The sequence below is a fragment of the Globicephala melas genome, chromosome 1 (assembly GCF_963455315.2).
Source record: "Globicephala melas chromosome 1, mGloMel1.2, whole genome shotgun sequence".
Classification (NCBI taxonomy): domain Eukaryota; kingdom Metazoa; phylum Chordata; class Mammalia; order Artiodactyla; family Delphinidae; genus Globicephala; species Globicephala melas.
The window spans coordinates 22,399,645-22,418,478 of record NC_083314.1 but is presented as its reverse complement, the minus strand read 5'-3'; the positions used below and the strand labels follow the sequence as shown (position 1 = coordinate 22,418,478).

Below are 18,834 nucleotides of genomic sequence, written 5' to 3'. Positions count from 1 at the left end.
AACAGACAAGATGCTAATTCTCTTTCTTAGAGTAAACTCTCTAAGTTGTTGGTAGTATAGCAGAGGTTATTGTATAGACCTTGATAACTTACTGCAGACTAGGCTCTGTCATTCGAAGATAAATGACATTCTCCTTTTCAAAGATGATGAATACATTTTTATATGTATGTAAAAATAAATTAATTGGGACCATGACTTCCAGTAGTGACATCCTTTATAGCATGTCGCATACTACTTTGGGAGTATCAGTAAAATGCTGGGTGACATAATTTTTCTCTTGCCTTTGGTGCTTAAAGCCCTCTAGTGGCTTCCCAATGCACTTGGAGTAAAATCCTAACTCCTTCCTGTGGCTCAGATATTACCTCCGCAGAGAGTCCTCCTGGTGGAAAAATTAATGAATGCTATGGGAGGAGGGAGCAATTAATTCTGGCTTTGGGGACTCCACAAAGACTTAACAGAAGGAATGGTATTTGATCCAGATCTTGATGATCCAATTCTTGAGTAGGATTTTGTTAAATGAAATTATGTACTGAATGAGAATGTAAACAATGCCTACTCTGTGCCTAGACACTGCATATTCATGCTTTCTTTGACAAGTAATGGTTACTTTGAAAGGAAGTTGCTATTTTCAAAGACTTGGCTTTATTGCAATCTCAGTAAACAGCATAGACAAGAATAGCCAAGGGATCCTTACTCTGCTTAAATACCAGGAACCATTTCATTCACAGGTAACCTATAAAAATAAAATTGGGCCAGCATTTTCTACCATCATATATACCTGTTCAGGAAATTTGACTATATTTAGAAATGAATTTTTACAAAGCCACAAAATTGGATTGTAGTGTCATGGTTTTTATTTTTTTTAAAAAAATCAGCTGTCTTTAGCCTTCTAATGCCATATTTCATTTTTTAAAAAAACAAAATTAACATCAGGAAAATGAGGTATAATCAATTACATATACCATTTGCATTTGGTCATAAAATGAAATTTTTGTTTATAACTAATTTACTGCCTGATCTTCACAAAAGTACAGCTCAGTAATTTACTAATTTAATCTTTTATGTACTTCCTTTACTGACTCAGAATGTTGAAGGCTTACTAGGTATTCATTTTGAGCCTTGTTATAATTCAGGTAGAATGATAATATAAAGATTATAAAATTTTTGTCTTTTTTGCTGTGCTCGTTTAGATCTTTATTTTCTTTAATTTTTTCCCCTTTTTGACTCTTCAATAGCTGTGGTTCTTAAATCTTGCCTTCCTTCCATGTTACTCTTCCCTGAAAAACTGCACATATGTGAATTTCTGAAATTTCGTCATTTCAGAAATTCTCTCATTGACTTTCTCATCTAAAAATCCTCCTAGATAAAGTTGGAAATTCTTACCAGAAGAACCTCTAGCTGACCTGTCACTGCTCTGGTGCTTGTATAGACACCAACGTACAGGCAGTTCTGTTGTGACTCAGGCCAGTCATATAGTCATACATATAAAGCAGGCAGACTTATAAGTATTTCACTGGGCCAGGGAGAAATGGAAGAAAAAAAAAAGTGGGCAATGTAGAGAATTGTATGGAAAGCTAATTATTATAGTTATAGTATATTACATTGTATTTATTTTGAGTTTTTAAGTTCCAAAATATCTTCATTTTAGTAAGTTATGGTGGTCCCCTACCTTACCCTGAAATCTCCTACCTGGCAAGTAGGCCAAAATACTGTCAACCCTGTTCTGTACTGATTCATCCAGTCGGTCTTTGAAGTTTATGGGTTTGTGAAATCCAAAACTGGGTACCACTAGCTTATTTTGTGCATACCTGTAATTTGGAGTTGGTATATTGAGTGGGAGTTTTCTTCTCAAATCAACAGTCTGTTCTCTCTTTTTTTTATTTTTTTGCTGTACGTGGGCCTCTCACTGTTGTGGCCTCTCCCGTTGTGGAGCACAGGCTCCGGATGCGCAGGCTCAGCGGCCATGGCTCACGGTCCCAGCCGCTCCGCGGCATGTGGGATCTTCCCGGACCGGGGCACGAACCTGTGTCCCCTGCATCGGCAGGCGGACTCTCAACCACTGCGCCACCAGGGAAGCCCTGTTCTCTTATTTTTTTGATACAAACTGGGTGTCCAACAATTCAACTGAATTCAAACACTGACTTTCTGGAATTAGTACAAGATGCCGTAGGTTGAGGGCTCAGTCCCACAAGCCTGCTCCCACTTAGACCTGGCTGCTGTCAACTGAAAAAAAAAAGTACAACCTGACAGTAGTGAGTTAAGTAGTGAGTAAGTTTTATCTGGGGCCAAATGGGAACTATAGCCTGGGAGACAGCTTCTCAGAAAGCTCTGGGGAGCTGTTCGAAAAGATAAGGGGGAGGTCAGTATCTATGTGATTTTGGCGAAGGAGGATCAATCAAGCACACATTTTGGCAGAAGGTTGCTGCTAGTCACGAGGAGCAGATGTCTCTGTTAATGATTTTAGTGCTTTTCTAGATGTGAGAAGATGCAAGAAATTGGGCTCATAAAGTCTTCTGAAAATATCTAACTGTCTGAAGGCCTGTTCTGCCAGTTTTCCCCAGAGCACAGAGCACCTCATTCCTGATCTCCGCCCCGAACTCCTTTCAGGGGGTGTTGAAGGTCAGCGACTCCAGTGGCTTAGTGAGAACCAGATGGGAAGTGACAGTTTTTAGTTGGCACTGCCAGTGGGATACTTAGGTTACCCACACTTAGGCCCGGCTGACTACAAATTCGGGGGTTCCCAAGACTCCCCTTCAGGCTCAATAATTTGTTAAAATGATTCCCAGAACTCAGGAAGGTGTTTTACTTACCATTACTGGTTTATCATAAAGGATACAACTCAGAAACAGCCAGGTGGAAGAGATGTATAGGGCAAGGAATAGAGAGCTTCTAGGCCCTGTCTAGGCATGCCACCCAACCAGCACCTGGATGTGAGCTCGATTGGGTGTTTTTACGGAGATTTCATCATGTAGGAATGATTGATTAAATCATTGGCCATTGTGAGTGAGACCAGTCTCCCGGCCCTTCTCTCCTCCCCAGAGGTGGGGAAGGGGTGAGACTGAACATTTCTACCCTCTGATCTTGGCTTTGTATGGAAGCCTAGAGTAATCTCATTAGCATACCAAAGACACTCTTACTGCTCAGGAGATGCCAAGGGTTTTAGGAGCTCTGTTCCAGGAACCTGACAAAGACCAGATATATTTTGTTATACCATAGGATGTGTGTCTCTAGTTGAGGAGAGGTCCTCAGGTGTGTGGAAAGGAATGGAAAGACTTGGCTTGGTCGCTAAGAGCCCACTGGACAGCGCCATTCCTTCCTGGCTGGGCCTTGATGTGGCTTCTCTGAGGGCCGGATGCCTGGTAGAACTACAGGGTTGTTTGGGTCTTAGCTTGTATCTTCACAGTTTGCTGCATAACCCGCGTGGCTCTGACTATACCTCCAGTGACACTTCAGCTCTTACCCACATCTTATGTTTTTCTTCCCTTTAACCTTGACTTCTCTTGGTGCTTCTTGGTTTTGTTTAGAGTTAGATTTGTATCCTTAACATCTCAGTTTGAAGATTTCTTTTCATCTTCATTAGAAAACTAATCAACCAGTTTTTGTATTTTTGGCCTTTCTTGGCTACCTTGATACGTTCATTTAGAGGTGTCTTTGTTTCTGTGGTTATAGGGAAATTGAAGTGACTAGACATTTGCTTGCTGACTAAGTGGTTTATATATATCTTGAATAATTAAGCATTAGTCAGAGCTATTCAGTTAACTCGGTGCTTCAGTAATTTGGAATGTCTCCGGCATCCCACTGTAGAGCAATGAGGAAGAAAAAGGTGGAGGAGAAAGTTGGGACATTTTATTTAACTCTCCTGGTTTTAGATTTCTGGTGTATCTTTTTTTTTTTTTTTTTTTGAGGCATGGAATAACCTGATTTACAAAATAGGGGTTCAACTATTGCTTTAACTTCTATGATCCCAGTGGAACTTCTTGAAGAGACATTATTTCTTGAACCTTGGGGAAACATCGTGTATGTCCAAAAACATTAATTTTCGAACTGGAAAATACTGTTCTGTACTAATTTACAGATTTGTTTATTGAGTTGTTATTTACAGTTAGTTAGTAAATTTGTTTCTTGGATTGTATGCTGTAAGAGGCACTTTGCCTTAGCTTGTTTCTTTCTATAGGGTTATGTAAATTTTGTCCCTTAACAAGTATTTTTGTTGTGAGCAGTTGAAGAGATTTCAACTGCTGTGCTGACAAAGGCTCTTTAATCAAGCTTTTAAAAATAATTCAGGCTTTAGTCATTGCCTCGTTTTTACTCCCAGAACTAATTTACTAAAAAAAATTCGGTGCAGCATAAAAATTTAGACAGTACCACTGGGTTTATTTCAGTGTTTGTGCTGCACAGGTATTGTTACAAGTTTTTGTAAGATTTAGCTAATGGAAAATTACAAGCATTTATAACCCCACTGTTCTGGGTGGGTTTATTGCCCGGTGCTGTGACCTCTTTAGGTGTCATCAAGTCACACAACAAGTCTAGTAAAGCACAGACATATACTGTTGAGAGATGGGCCAGAAGTGTGGGTAAGCAGGGAGGGCATGAAAGCGACTGTTTCCCAGGATGTTGGGGAAGGACCCACATGATTTACTGTTTAAAATCTTGAAGGCTAAAATTGGTGGAATGAGCAGTGCTTTCATTAAAAGATGGGGTTGGATGAGCTACTTAGCATCTCCATTAACAGCTGCTTAAGCAAGCATCAAGATAAGTCTTCTATATGGAGATTGAGTCATTTTAATTCGGTTAATAGTCAGCATGGAGTTAATATACCTGTTCTGTAGTTCACTTTTGGTATTTCATTTTTAAAAAATAACATATGGTATAAAATAAAGTAAAATTCCAATCAGTCTTTTTTGCCCAGTATTATTTTGGAATATATTTGAAAGATGAAACTATTGCTTAATATAGAATTAAGATCATCTCTACATTTTATTTATTCATGTATCTCAGTTTCACTTAGTAACAAATAATTGAGATGAAGCTGAGATTTAAAGATTCTATCATGGAGTTGGTCTTCTTTTCTTCAATATTTATTTGTGAAGCTTAGAATTTAACATCTAGAAGAATCCTTAGAAATCATCTTATTTTACTTCTTCATTTTTAAGTGAAGAAATTTGAAACATAAGATGTTATCTTGCCTGAGTGGAGAGTCAGGGACTGACTGTCTCAGTCACCGGGCTGTCCATTGATTGCTAGTGACCACTCCATATCTCAAGGGGCAGAAGAGCCTAGCAGAATTTGTTATATAGACCTTGAAGCAAGCCTGATGATAAAAGTAATTTTGCCAGTAAAGAGAGGTAATCACAAACAGTTCACCAATATTATAAACATATGTATACAGTTAAATAATGATTAATTTATATTTGTAGTTATATTCAGTTTAATGAGTGTATTAGATCCTCAGATTTAGAAGAAAATGTTTCTTCTATCTAAGTGCTCTTTGTGGATCCTGATCTCTTTCTGGTCCCTCATTACAGTTCATTTTTTGGTCTATCTTCCCCATCAGACTCTACCCATAAGAGCAGGAAGCCTCTGTCTTGTTCATTGTTTCTGTTTCTAGCACCCAGTAAAGCACTAATTGTTGACCAATTGCTCGGTTAGCTAACTCTGGTTTATATGGCTATGTGGGAAGCTTAGCATATTTTAAGTCTCTTAAAAGTTTGCTTTTCTTCCCCCCTCCACCCCAGTGAACAGAGTATCTGTCAGGCAAGAGCTGCTGTGATGGTTTACGATGATGCCAATAAAAAGTGGGTGCCAGCTGGTGGTTCAACCGGGTTCAGCAGAGTTCATATATATCATCATACAGGCAACAACACATTCAGAGTGGTGGGCAGGAAGATTCAGGACCATCAGGTAAGGGTCTATTAAATTCTTAACGTTATCTAGTATTACACAAGGACTTGATACATTCAGTACTTTAAAATTATAGACAAAAAGAGTTTCTATGGGACAAAGGATATAGGTTTGCCTTCCCACCCTCTCCACCTTTTATAAAGCCTGAATTTAGATGAGGATTTAGAACTAATTGTTCAAGAATATAAATCTGAGTTTTTCAGTTATGAATATTCTTTAGATGCTTTGGCCTTCAAACTAGCTGGGTTTTGGAATCCAAAGTAAATTTAAGACAAACTAAAATGTGAAATACACTTAAGTAACAGAGTGTGTTTAAGGAATTCATTTCCCACCAAAGGTATGGGGTTTGGGATTATAGGAAAGAGTTCAAAATGTAAATAGTTTCATAAAATATTGTTAAATTCATATACGATAGAAAAATTGTAGGTATTAAGGTTGCCGGAATAGTTAGGCTTTTGTAATTCATGTCTGCCATGACAACTAAACTTTTACTGATTCCCTGCTCTGGATTTCTTAGAAAGGTGACTGGATTATCTGATTACTCGGAGTTCTTGAGCCTTAACAGATAAGGAGCAGTAGATAGAGGAAAATACAAATAGGGTCTTGCTAGTATTAAGTACATGCTAATAGCAGTGAGGACTTTTATAAAGAACAGATTTACAAAATACTTTTTTTTGGCTCTGGTAAGATGGTAAAATCAACCAATGTTAAACATATGCAGGGAAAGTGTAACACGTTTCCAGCTGAGTTCTTACAAGGTAGGTCCCTGCATTTCCACTAGGAGACAGGGTGGTGTAGTGTGGGGTGGCCAGATGCTGCAGCAGCCCTGTGTTTTGGGATGGAGATTATGAACTGGTAGTATCCAGGGACTTAGATTTTGTGGCCTGTGAGAGGCTGGGCTTTGAAACCAGTATCTCTGCATAAAGCTGAGCCTCTTCAAGGGGCTGCACACCATAAAAAGAGGACTTAGAAAAATCCTCCGAATCAGCACAGGTAGGCAAAGGAGTTTGTTTCTGTCTGAGCTGGTTTAGGAGCTCCTCTGAAAAATGGGAACCTCCAACTTCACTTACACAGCTCCAGTCAAGATATTAACCAATACTGGTTGCAGGCCAGTGAAACTCCTAGGGCACCTGGCAAAAACAAATGCATTGCTTCCCTGGAGAGGAACTTCTAAAGACCTGAATCAGTTTGCCGAAAGGCAGGTCACTGAATTTAGCAAGTGTAACTATTAGTACTAACTGTCCCAGCCTGCCCTCTGTCCTCTCAGGCTCCCTTCTCTTTCCTGTGCCCTCGCCCCCTACCCTGTTCTTTCTCCTCCCTAGCCTCCCTCCTTTTGCTCTCTGTGCCTGTTGCTCAGCCCTTCTCTGGTCTCCAGTCTCTGTACCAAGAACCCTCTCTCCCTGGGGGGTATCCAGGTCGTTCTGAGTACTTTCTCTCCCCTTTGTCTTTCCTCCAGCAAAGTGTCGCAGCGGTGAGTTAGGCCAGAGACAAATTGAATACTTCCTAAGATGCTACTATAGAGAAAAACTGGAAACTGGACGACTAGAACTTTGTAGACATTATCGAACATTTTAAACACAACATTCCAAACTAGTAGCTGTAAAATAAATTTTTGGTAAATTCAGTGAATTGGTCATTTGATAACACTGATGAACAAACCTAAAAGTATCTAAATATTGGCAAAAAATAAAATGAATATTTAAAAACAATTGGATCAAATCATTATTTGTAAACTTGAAATGAATATAATGTTATATGTCAGTTATACCTCAACTGAAAAAAAATTAGAAATCTGGGTAAGTCAGGCAATTTCCATATGAAATACTGAAATTTTTATTCATAAGAGAAGTAAACTATCCTATGACTTCCAGTTTTGACAAATGGAGTGTTTCTTAAAATACTGGCAATTTAAAAACACACTTCTAAATAATTTGTGACACTAAGATGAAATCATTATGAAGATTAGAAAATGTTTAAAAATTAAGAAAAACCAACCTGGATCTGAGTGACAAGATATTACCTATAGAAACCTGTGGGATGTCTAAGTTGTCCGTAGATGGACCACCCACCCCCTGTCCCCCCGTTTATTCTCATATCTGCGAATCTTGTTTCTGTTTTGTCATGTTTGTTTGTTTGTTTTGTTTTTTAGATGCCTCATGTAAGTGAAATCATAGCGTATTTGTCTTTCTTTGTCTGACTTTTTCAGCATGATACCCTCTAGGTAGATGGACAAATCTTAATGGTATATAATAAGCAAACCCAAAAAAGCAGAAGGAAATACTAAAAATAAAAGAAAAAATAACTAATAAATAGAACTTATTAACACAAAAGCTGCTTCCCTGAATAAATTGACAGAATCAAACAAAAAAATTAAATTATAAATAAACAATATTAGGGTTGGAAAGAGATATCACTATAGTTATAGGAAGGAAATAAATTATAGTATTATGAACAGCTTTACACTAATAAATGGGCCATTTTGTAGAAAAATATAATTTACCACACCTGGCAGAAAAGTATAGAAACATAATAGACCTCAGTCATAAAATGTATCAGTAGTTAATAACCTACCCCCAAAATTAAGAAAAAAAGGGCATCCAGAGCATTTATAAACAAAATCTAAAAGCCTTCAAGCTATTACCTGTTTTATGCAAACGGTTCTAAAGAAGTGTTTTATGAGGCTAGTATAATTTTGATATCTGAGACATAGAAGAGCCATTTGAGAGAGGAAACGTATAAGCATGTTTCACTTAAGAACATTGATATAGATATAAAAGTCCTCAATAAGATATTAGCTGACCAAATGCAACAATGTGTATGGGGGAAAAAAAAGACCACCAACTTGACCAAATAGGATTTATCTCTTTATCTCAGTAATGTAAGGATAGTTTAACATTAGATAACCTATTAATTTGCTAGGAGAAAACCTGTAAGAAACAAGAGTCTCAGAAAAAGCATTGATAAAATTAAAATCCATACATAATAATCCTCAGCATGTTTGGCATAAAAATGAGTTTTCTTAAGCTGATAAGGATGAATTATATAATCATATAGCAGACATCTTACAAGATAGTTCAATGTTGGAAGGATTTCCATTAAACTCAGGAATAAGTTTGAGGATTTCAGCTTTAATCATCTTCATTTAGTATTGCAGAAGAGGTAACCTAGTAATATGAAGATGAAGAAATAGAAGCAATAAGGATTGAAAAGGAAGAAACAGAACTGACCTTATTCGCTGATGATATAATTGTCTACATAAAAAATTCCCAAGAGTATCTGCAGATAAAATATTAGAACTAATAAGATTGTTCAGCAAGGTTGCTGGATATAACATCAGTATATAAAAATCAGTAGCATTTGAGCTTCCCTGGTGGCACAGTGGTTGAGAGTCTGCCTGCCAATGCAGGGGACACGGGTTCGAGCCCTGGTATGGGAAGATCCCACATGCCACGGAGCAACTAGGCCCGTAGCCACAACTACCGAGCCTGCGCGTCTGGAGCCTATGCTCCGCAACAAGAGAGGCTGCGATAGTGAGCGTCCCGCGCACCGCAATGAAGAGTGGCCCCCACTTGCTGCAACTAGAGAAAGCCCTCGCACAGAAACGAAGACCCAACACAGCCAAAAATAAATAATAAAAATAAATAAGTTAATAATAAAAAAAAATCAGTAGCATTTTTCTAGAACTAACGATAAGCAAATTGAAAATATAATTTTATACAGACACTGCTTAAAGTAACAAAAATGATAAAGTACCTAAGAATAAATCTAATAAATGGTTTCTTTTCATTCCAGAGTACCTTTTTTCATTTCTTAATGGTTATCAGTCTGTTCTTAGTAGAAACATATTAGTATAATTCATTAAACAACATCTAAACTTTCTGTACTAAGAGCCATTAAAAACAATGACCCACCATTTATTTGTAAAATTGAGTATGTACAAATTATATACATATATATGAAAAGCTACCATTTTTCTCCTTAATACTTGAGTGCCTATTATGTTCTAGGCATTGTAGTTAGGTTTTATATAGATAATAATTCCTGACCTTGAAGAACAACGAAGTAAAGAAACGGGATATTATGCATATAAAGAAAACAGCACAGTTAGTTGTTGCATTTATGACAAATCATTGTACAGTGAGGGCATAAAAGAATGATCACTTTGTTGAGAAGATGGGGAAGAGGGTTGTGGATGACTTCATAGACAAGATAAGCTATTGAGCCACGTCAGAAGGAAGTATAGATGTTTACATGCACGGTTTAATCTGTTATGATCAGGCTAAAAATGGATGGTGTGCGTAGGATGGAAATCACTAATCTAGATGCAAGCTCATTGGGTTTGAAGTATTAGGATTATGAAGAAGTCCAAACCTGATAACATCCTTAGTGGACATCCAATAAACAGTTATTATTAAATGAAGGTATATGCATCCCCCTTGACTTTGAAAGCTTTTTGAGATTATACAGCTTTTTTTTTTTGCAGTATCGGGCCTCTTACCGTTGTGGCCTCTCCTGTTGTGGAGCACAGGCTCCGGACGCGCAGGCTCAGCGGCCATGGCTCACGGGTCTAGCCGCTCCGCAGCATGTGGGATCTTTCCGGACCGGGGCACGAACCCGTGTCCCCTGCATCGGCAGGCGTACTCTCAACCACTGCGCTACCAGGGAAGCCCCGAGATTATACAGCTTTGTCAATCCTTGAAAGTTAGAATCGAGTGAAATAATTTGTTCACATTTTAAAATTTCTATATTGGAAAAAGTGAACTAATGATTTAGATAATTCTCTTTTGATTCCAGTAATATTTTCCTCAACTTTTTCTAATATTCCGTCACTGAACAAGTTGAAAAAGTGAACATAACTATCTTTTTTTGCCTGCCCTTTTAATCTATTTGCCAAGCAGGGATATATATAGATTTGCCTTAAAATTTGGTTTATAATTTTCTGGTAATGTTAAATTCTAGCTTTGGGTTTCTGGTAGCTAAGGATTTGTGACCTCCCCACCCCCCAGCCCAATATGTATAGAAATCATATGGTAAGAGGCGATCGTATCTTTTTAATTGTAGTAAAAATAACAAAATTTACTGTTTTAACCATTTTTAATGCATAGTTCAGTGACATTAAATACATTCATATTGTTGTGCTGCAACCATCCCTGCTATTCATCTCCAGAACTTTTTCATCCTCCCAAACTGAAACTCTGAACCCTTTAAACAATAATTTTCCATTTCCCTCTACCCATAACCCCTGGCAACCTCCATTCTCCATTCTATTTTTATGAATTTTACTGTTCTAGGCATTTCAAATAATTGGAATCATACAATATTTGACCTTTTATATCTGGCTTATTTCACTTAGCATAACATCTTTAAGTGATTATATTTTAAAAATTATTGTCAAGTTTGGGTATTGGTGGATGAGGTAATTTAGATAGAGCCTCTCTCTGTGAACCAAAACAGTTGGACAGAATATTTAAAAGAAAAAAGTCTATTTGGAGAGCTTACATGGCAATGAAGAATTATGGGTCCATGACCTAAAAGCAGAAAGAACCAGAGAAGTGAGCCCAACTTGGGACGTATGTTTACCTGGAACCACATATCAGTTTTGAAAGAGGGGACTGAGTAGCTGAACAGAGCTTTTGGAAGATCCCTGGGACTAGTAGAACAAAAATTATAAGTTAGGGCCTGCTAATGAGGGGAGGGTTGTCTTGGTAATCCCCCAGGCCATGATTTGGGACCCAGAAGCCCCATACCCTGGGGAAGAAGTTTGACTCCTAAGTAGACTGGCATTTACAGGAACTGATACTCAGCCTCTAATGACATTCTAATCACTTTTGGATTAAGGTAATTTGAGATTGTTAGTTTCCCTAGCTGCTTGTCAGAAACAAATGTAAATCTTCCCTGGAAAAATAGAACATCATTGTAGGCCTCAAAATTTCCATATAGTTGTCCATAGACAATGTCTGGCATTCAGTCAAAATAACCAGAATGCAACGAGACAAGAGGAACAGTAATAGAACAGACCCACTGGGAATCCAGTTAATGGGATTACCAGAAATTGACTTTAAAATAACTGTGCTTAGGGCTTCCCTGGTGGCGCAGTGGTTGAGAGTCCGCCTGCCGATGCAGGGGACATGGGTTCATGCCCCGGTCCGGGAGGATCCCACATGCCGCAGAGCGGCTGGGCCTGCGCCTCTGGAGCCTATGCTCCGCAACGGGAGAGGCCGCAACAGTGAGAGGCCCGCGTACCGCAAAAAAAATAATAAAATAAAATAACTGTGCTTAATATATTCAAGGAAATAAAAGATAAGATTGAGAATTTCAGTAGAGAACTGGAAACTTTTTTGAAAAAAGAGCCAAATGGAAATGTTGGAATTGAAAAATAAAATAACTGCTATTAACAACTCAGTGATGGGTTCTACAACAAATTAGAACCCACTAAAAAGAATTAGTAAACTGGATATAAGTCAGAAGAAAATGTTCAGTCCGAAGCTGTGATGTTCTGAGAGAGAAAAATATGGACATACGAAAAAGCTTAAGAGACATAGGAAATACAGTAAAAAAGTATAAGGTATACACATATGTTATTGGAATCCCAGAGGAGAGGAGAGAATGGGGCAGGAGCAGTAATTGAAGACATAATAGTGAACAAGAATTTTCAGAAGTGATGAAAGGACATCAACTTAGAAATGCTGTAAATCTTAAATGGGATAAATACAAAGAAAACCACATATAGACCCATCATATTAAAATCACTGTAAACTAAATTCAAGGTGAAACTCTTTAGAGCAGTCAGTGAAAAAAGGACAACTTTAAAGAAGCAACAATAAACTGTCAGCTGACTTCTCGGTAGAAACAGCAAAAACTTAAGAGGCAGTAGATTGCAAAGAACTAAAAGAAAATACGTGGCCACTTAAAGTTCCAAACCTGATACAAATAGTCTTCAAAAATCAAGGTGAGGGCTTCCCTGGTGGCGCAGTGGTTGAGAGTCCGCCTGCCAATGCAAGGGACACGGGTTCGTGCCCCAGTCCGGGAAGATCCCACATGCCGCGGAGCGGCTGGGCCCGTGAGCCATGGCCGCTGAGCCTGCGCGTCCAGAGCCTGTGCTCTGCAACGGGAGAGGCCACAACAGTGAGAGGCCTGCGTACCGAGGGGGGGGAAAAAAAAAGGTGAAACAAAGGTATTTTCTTACAAGCCAAAATGGAGATAATTCATCACCAGGAAATCTGCTTCGAATGAAATTCTAAAGGGTGTTCTTCAAGATCAGAAATGGTCCGAACAGAAGCTTGGAGAGGGCAGAAGGAATAAAAAGCAACAGAAAATGTAACTATTGGGTAAATCTTAAATGATCATCAACTGTATAAGACTACTAATAATGTTTTATGGGGTTTAAAATATCAATGGAATTAAAACACCTGATAAAACTAGTGTAGGACTCCTAGGATGGGCATTGGAAGAAAGGGAATGTTATTGGAGATGAAGTATTGTAAGTCCTTGTATTGTTAAGGTAAAGATAAAAATACTAGTTTTTATTTGTCTTTGATAAGTTTAAGGTACCTGTTGTAATCTCTAGGGCAACCACTAAAACAACAGTGAAAACATGTATAACTAGCAAGCTAATAGAGGGGACAATAATAAACAACTCTAAAAGAAGGTATGATAGATTTAGACCCAAATTTATATATAATTTACATTAAATGTAAATGGACTGAACACTACAATTAAAAGCAGAGACTGGCAGATTGGATAAATAACACAAAATTGATAGTATAAAATTATAGCTGCACACAAAGGACTGAGAACAGCCAAAGCAATATTGAGGAGAACAGCAAAGTAGGAGGACATACTCTAGTGGCTATCAAGACTTACTATAAAACTACAATAATTAAGGCACTGATGTTGGCTCTAAGATAGGCATATTGGCTAGTAGAACAAAATAGAGCCATTTAGTCACTTCATTTATGAAAAAGGTAAACCTGCAGCAAGTTAATAGATAGTGCTGCATCAACTGGACAGCCATATTGAAACAAAAAGGAAACTTGAACCTTATATCATACCATAGGCATAAATCAATTCCAGTTGGATTGGAGACGTAAATATGAAAGTTAATACAATAAAGCTTCTATAAAATAATATGGGGATAACATTTTCATGACTTGGGATTGAGAAACATTTCTTAAACAGGTTACAAAAAAGCATTAACTATAAAGAAAAAGATTGTGAATTTGGACTGAATAAAAGTTAAGAACTCCTGTTCATCAAAAGACACCATTCAGAGAGTGAAAAGGCAAGTCACAAAATGGAAGAAGTATTTGTAACACATAACTGATGATCCCAACAGTGAGATCATCCAGAATATGTAAAGGACTCTTACAAATCAATAAAGAAAAAGATGGACAACTCAGTAGGAAAATGGGCAAGATTTAATTTAAGCAGGTATTCATAAAAGAGGATCTCTAGATAGCCATTAAAACATGAAAAGGTGCTAAATCTCAATATTAATCAGGGAAATGCTAACTAGAACCACAACGATGTAGTAGTCATACCCAGCAGAATTGCTGAAGTAAAGACTGACTATACCAGTTACAGTGTTGTACTGTATGTGCAGGTGTGCAAGCTCTTGTATACTGCTGGGGGAGTGAAAATTGATAGGACCGATTTGGAAAGCTACTTTGAGTTTTCTACTAAAGTTGAACATATATGTATGGCTTGTAACAGTTCCACTCCTGGGTATGTGCCCAACAGAAATGTGTGCTCATTTGGTGGACATTTGGTAGGATGTTTATAACATTGTTATTTTTAGTAACACCAAGCTGGAAATAATCCAGATGTTCATTAATGGGAAAATGGGTGAATAAACATAATTTGTACAATGGGATACCATGGAGCAATGAAAAAGAATAAACCACAAGTACATGCAACAAATAGATACCTCTCATAAATAATTTTGAGGGAAAGATGGCAGATAAATTACAATATGTATTGTGTAAGTCCATTTATATAAAATCCCCAAACCTACAAAACTGACCTTTGATGTTAGAGGTAGGACGAATACCTTTTGGGAGGCGGGAGGAGTTGAGGAGGAGGTTTTTGATGTTAATGTCCTATTTCTTGATTAGGGTTTTGGCTACATGGGAGCAATCACTGAGATACATGCTTATATTTTATACACTTTCTGAATTTATAATACCTCAGTAAACATGTTCAAATATATTTAATGAGGGATATAGATTTTCTTTCGTTTTGCTGATTTACTCTTTTAAGGCCAGCCTAACGTCCATCAGACTGTTACTTCTGCAGACTAATTTTACCCGAGATAATTGTTTTAACCATTTTTTGCCAAGGTGTGTCAGGAGCAGGTTTGAATGAATATGTCCAATCAGGCTTTGTTGACGTTGTTGATTTTGCCAGTTATTAGCTTGACTATAAAAAGAATTACTGTCTTTTAGGTCGTGATAAATTGTGCCATTCCTAAAGGGTTGAAGTACAATCAAGCTACACAGACCTTCCACCAATGGCGGGATGCTAGACAGGTGTATGGTCTTAACTTTGGCAGCAAAGAAGATGCCAATGTCTTCGCAAGTGCCATGATGCATGCCTTAGAAGTGTTGAATTCACAGGAAACAGGTAGGGTGTCCTCTGGTTACTTGTTTTCTTGAACTGAAGTGTCATGTATATATTAAACCAACTTTAAATCATGTATGTATTTGAAGTGATTCTTGAATTTCTCTTGTTTTCTACAAAAATGTGAACTTTTGGTTGTTGATGATAAAAGTGTACTATAAAAGGATAATCTTATGAGACTGTTAGTAGTTAGTAATGTTTTAACCTTCTCATTTGAAGTTATTTAGTTTGTTTATTCCGATCTAGAACCTCAACTTTCATTGCAAGGACATGAGACCCAGAGAATATGCAGTGGATTGAATATGCATATTTGTCATCATATTATTTTTTATGGAAAAAACACATGTTATCTCAAACATCTTTTTTAAGCCATTACTGAACTTCAAGTAGGACTATCTACTTCCTAGTAGATAAAATTCTAAAAGTTGTTTAAAGATTTTTTGGAGTGCCCTCAGGTGGTACAAGCCATGAATTGCATGTCCTCTGACACTGCATCGTGGTCAGAAAGATGTGTAGAAATAATTCACATTATTTAAAAAAAACACAGGATTTAAAACTGTGTATGTATCAGAGGTGAGCTCTGTTTTTATTTTGGCTTAAAAAAATAGGAAAAAATATATCAATTTGTGGTTCTCTCTTTGGGGAGATTTTTATAATCAGAAAATTAAGGTTATAATAAAACAACACATGATTACTCTTGTCTTTGTGTATTTAGTAGCAATCTTATTGATATAAGCATGCCATAAACAAAATTTATATATTTTAAGAGGAAAGACTTATATAGTTATATTAAAATTTGGTATTTTGTTGAAGGTATAGAATTTCAAAACCTGTTATAGATACTTTAAATTTTATACCTTGCCCTATTCTAAAAAGGATTGAAACATCTAGCCCATGTGTTAGTCTATTTCACATATGAATTTCAGAGTAAGAAGACCCTTTGGAATCTTGCTAAAACTACATTATGCCTATAGGTAGTTTATATTAGATTTTCTTTTGAGGAAATTAGTATCTCTATAAATAATTTGTACCTAACTCATATCTTATCTATTCTGAGAAAATAAATCACTGGAACTTCTTTTGGTTTGTCAGTAAGTCCAGAAAATAGCATAGAAAAGTCTGCTCGTATGTACAGTCTTGTATGTAGATCATCTAAGTCATTGTACTTTTCTTTCAGTCATCAGTATTTTATCAACATTCTCCTGTAGGTATAGAATTGCTTTTCTGTTGCCATAGTTTTACCATAAGGAAGCAACTCTAATTGTGGTTCTTAATATCTTAATTAAATAGATCAACTACATAATAAATAATTAAAGGACCAAACTTTAGATCTAAGAGCATATGTATGACAATAATGTTTGGCTTCTCCGTGTTTGGAACAATGTAACATTACTTTTATTTCTGAACTTTCAGAAGAGTATCCATGGATATTGGGAATTAAATGTTACTAATTTAAAGTGGTTAAAATTATTATTGTTCATCTTGTCATCAATTTTTTTTAACCAATTGGAAAAGATTGTTTTCATTGGTGTATAGTCATATAATTTGTTTTCAAAATGCAAATGCTAACTAATGTTTTTTCCTTCTGATCTTGATCTTTTGAAATTAATGAGTCTTAACGTGGAGAGACTCAATTACATTCTCTATTGTAAAATTTCCACATTATAGAAAGTTTAGTAAATGGGAAGATCGCCCATCATCTCATTAGCTACACAAGCATTTTGGTAAGGCAGAAAAATTGAATAGATTCTTCTCAGATAATTTTGAAGCTTTATTCTCTTCTCTGTCACAGTCTCAACTTACCATGGGCTGGGGAAAGAGAGAGAATGGTGGAAGAAGTTGGTCCATCCTAGCCATCTCCTTGCATCATGGCCCCAGTCACTGGCAAAGGAACTTTTGGTTCTGTAGCTTTTTCATCAGAGAAGACAAAGCATATAAAATGGCTGATGTTCTTTATAATCTGATTTATTTAGAAAGTGACTGTTTTTGTAAATTACTGTAGTTAAACGCTGTCTCTGATTTTTGATAGCATTGATTGGCTTGGCAGTGGAGGCATAGGAGGATTTAGATGATATGAATCAGAAGTGTCCTCGGGAAAGGATATAAACTTTTCTATAGATCTCTGAAGTAGGATAGGTATGTACCCCACCCCAGAGTTATTCAGTGGGCCCCTCCTATCCACCTAAACAAACATACCCAATAATGTCACCTCTCATCTTGAACATCTTTTCGCCTTCCACAGCTGTTTGCTTTGGGTTCATAGCCAATTCCTTGCTAAAACCGTCTGTTCTCTTCTTGCCAAAACCAAGTTGGGAAAGCTTAACTCTTGCATGTCCCTCCTTAAGCAAACAGTGTACTCCGTAAATCTCTGATCAGAAGTGAAAGAAACAAACTTATTCATAAAGGTAAAGTAACTACAGCTATTAGTCTTTTTTACTTAGTGTTTTATCACTTTTTAAAACCAGTTTTCCATATTGAATGCTTCTGGCTTTTTTGTTTTGTTTGTTAATGTATTATTCGTTGAATATTGTTAGTCCTTCTTAGTGGTGTTCAGGCATTTTTAAGTTATGGACACCCTTGTTCAAACAAAATCTTTTTCAGATGCTCAGTTCATATACAGACCCCTCCCCACAAAACAAAAACAAACCTCCAGAGCTTCTCTGATTAATGTAGGAGTTGGAAGACCATAACCACTGGGGCACCCATGTACCCTAGAGCAGGATTTGGAAATTACTAACCCATCTTCTCTGCCAAAATCAAAAATCGCACAATTCTCCCTTCCTCTTTCCCTTGACCCCCACGTCTCTAAATCCTCAAGCAAAATTTTTAAATTAACAAAAAACAGCTTTTTCTGTAGCTAGTCATACTGACCTTTAAAAGGTGCTCTGTGTACATGTTTAATATTTCCATTTCTTTCATGAAAAGGGTGGGTGGCAGGAATGTTTTCCTTTATTTTGTTTTTAACTTGATGTGCAAGTATCTAATATACTGGAAGGTACAGGAGGTGCTAAATACAGTGAGTTATATTTGGAATTTAAAAAACGCAAGTCACATGTTCTAACATTTTTGAAGAAGAGTTGAATTAGTGCTTTCTTTTATACCAAAAGCTGCAGTTTATCAATTTCCTTTGTCTAATGGAAATGGACTCAAATAAGTACATTCAAAATGCATTATCCCACCTGATACTTTTGATTTCTGTATTAAGTACAGTTATGGCAGTGTTGCAGATAATAGTTATGGATTATGTAAAATGTAAAGTCAGTCCTTTTCATGATTAGTGGATGTGAACTTGGACAATCTATTTCATTTTGAAAA

General features: G+C 37.0%; 1 protein-coding gene across 12 annotated transcripts in view; it reads left to right on the top strand.

Moving 5' to 3' along the window:
* Window positions 1-18,834, top strand: part of ENAH (ENAH actin regulator) — a 162,134-nt gene that overhangs the window by 73,935 nt on the left and 69,365 nt on the right. For 11 of the 12 annotated variants that reach the window (XM_070047063.1, XM_070047062.1, XM_030868416.2 and 8 more), the window contains exons 2-3: window positions 5,736-5,901; window positions 15,345-15,522. In XM_070047063.1, the coding sequence (XP_069903164.1) occupies window positions 5,736-5,901; window positions 15,345-15,522 (344 nt within the window). The remainder of the gene's footprint in view (window positions 1-5,735; window positions 5,902-15,344; window positions 15,523-18,834) is intronic. The other variant, XM_060301783.1, reaches the window with a different exon arrangement.